The 868-nt window shown below is 48.4% G+C and overlaps 1 protein-coding gene across 1 annotated transcript in view; it reads left to right on the top strand.

Annotated features, from left to right (window-relative positions):
* Positions 1 to 868, top strand: part of TBR1 (T-box brain transcription factor 1) — a 15,902-nt gene that overhangs the window by 8,946 nt on the left and 6,088 nt on the right. The window contains exon 4 of the mRNA XM_040637684.1: positions 39 to 197. Within this exon, the coding sequence (XP_040493618.1) occupies positions 39 to 197 (159 nt within the window). The remainder of the gene's footprint in view (positions 1 to 38; positions 198 to 868) is intronic.

The raw sequence follows: 868 nt of genomic DNA, 5'->3' as shown, positions 1-868 counted from the left end.
CGCGCCGCCCCGCGCTCCCCTTTCTCTCCGCCGGACAGATGGTGGTTTTACAATCCTTGCACAAGTACCAGCCCCGCCTGCATGTGGTGGAAGTGAACGAGGACGGCACGGAGGACACCAGCCAGCCTGGCCGCGTGCAGACATTCACTTTCCCCGAGACACAGTTCATCGCCGTCACCGCCTACCAGAACACCGATGTAAGGAGGCCTGGGGGCTGGGCGCGCGGCGGGCGGCTCCGGCTTTTCCCGGCCTTTCCCGGCCTAGCCCGCAGCCCCGGCCTTTCCGGGCTCGGGCACTAACAAACAGCAGCAACAGCTGGCTCTGCTGCGCCTTTTAGGCGGAGGGCTAGGGGCCTGCTGGGCACCTTCCCTGAATACCTTGCCGGTGGGAAAACGCTTCCTAGTCGTCCGCATCGCGGGTCACACGGGCCACCTTTGAGGGGCCCAGGATTTCTAGGGCCTCTTTTGGGAATTTTAATTTAGTTCTCAAACTAGAATAGATTTAAATCTCCTCTCTCTCGCTTTCAATTTTTTTTTTTTTGAGTTCTTCTTCCATTTAGAAAACAAGCAGATTTCCCCCTGCATTTTATTATTGGCAAGCTTTGGCTTTATCTAAAAATAAATAAATAAATAAATAAATAAATAATTAAAGTCTCAGAACTGATGGCTGAAATAAACATCACTTTTTGGGTGATCAAAAGAATAGACACATTCACATATCTAAAAAGTACAATAAATCAAATTACTGGAAGCTGTGGAACGAGGTTTTTTTTTCTTTTAAGCACTTGAACCTCTTCAACATTTGCAAGTTTGCCAAAACTTATTTTACTTCTGTTGATTTGACTACTAGGAGTGATGGTGGTTTTTTT

This window comes from Ursus maritimus, unplaced genomic scaffold, assembly GCF_017311325.1.
Source record: "Ursus maritimus isolate PB19 unplaced genomic scaffold, ASM1731132v1 scaffold_1, whole genome shotgun sequence".
Classification (NCBI taxonomy): domain Eukaryota; kingdom Metazoa; phylum Chordata; class Mammalia; order Carnivora; family Ursidae; genus Ursus; species Ursus maritimus.
The sequence above is the reverse complement of the archived record's forward strand: the minus strand, read 5'-3'. Positions and strand labels throughout refer to the sequence as shown.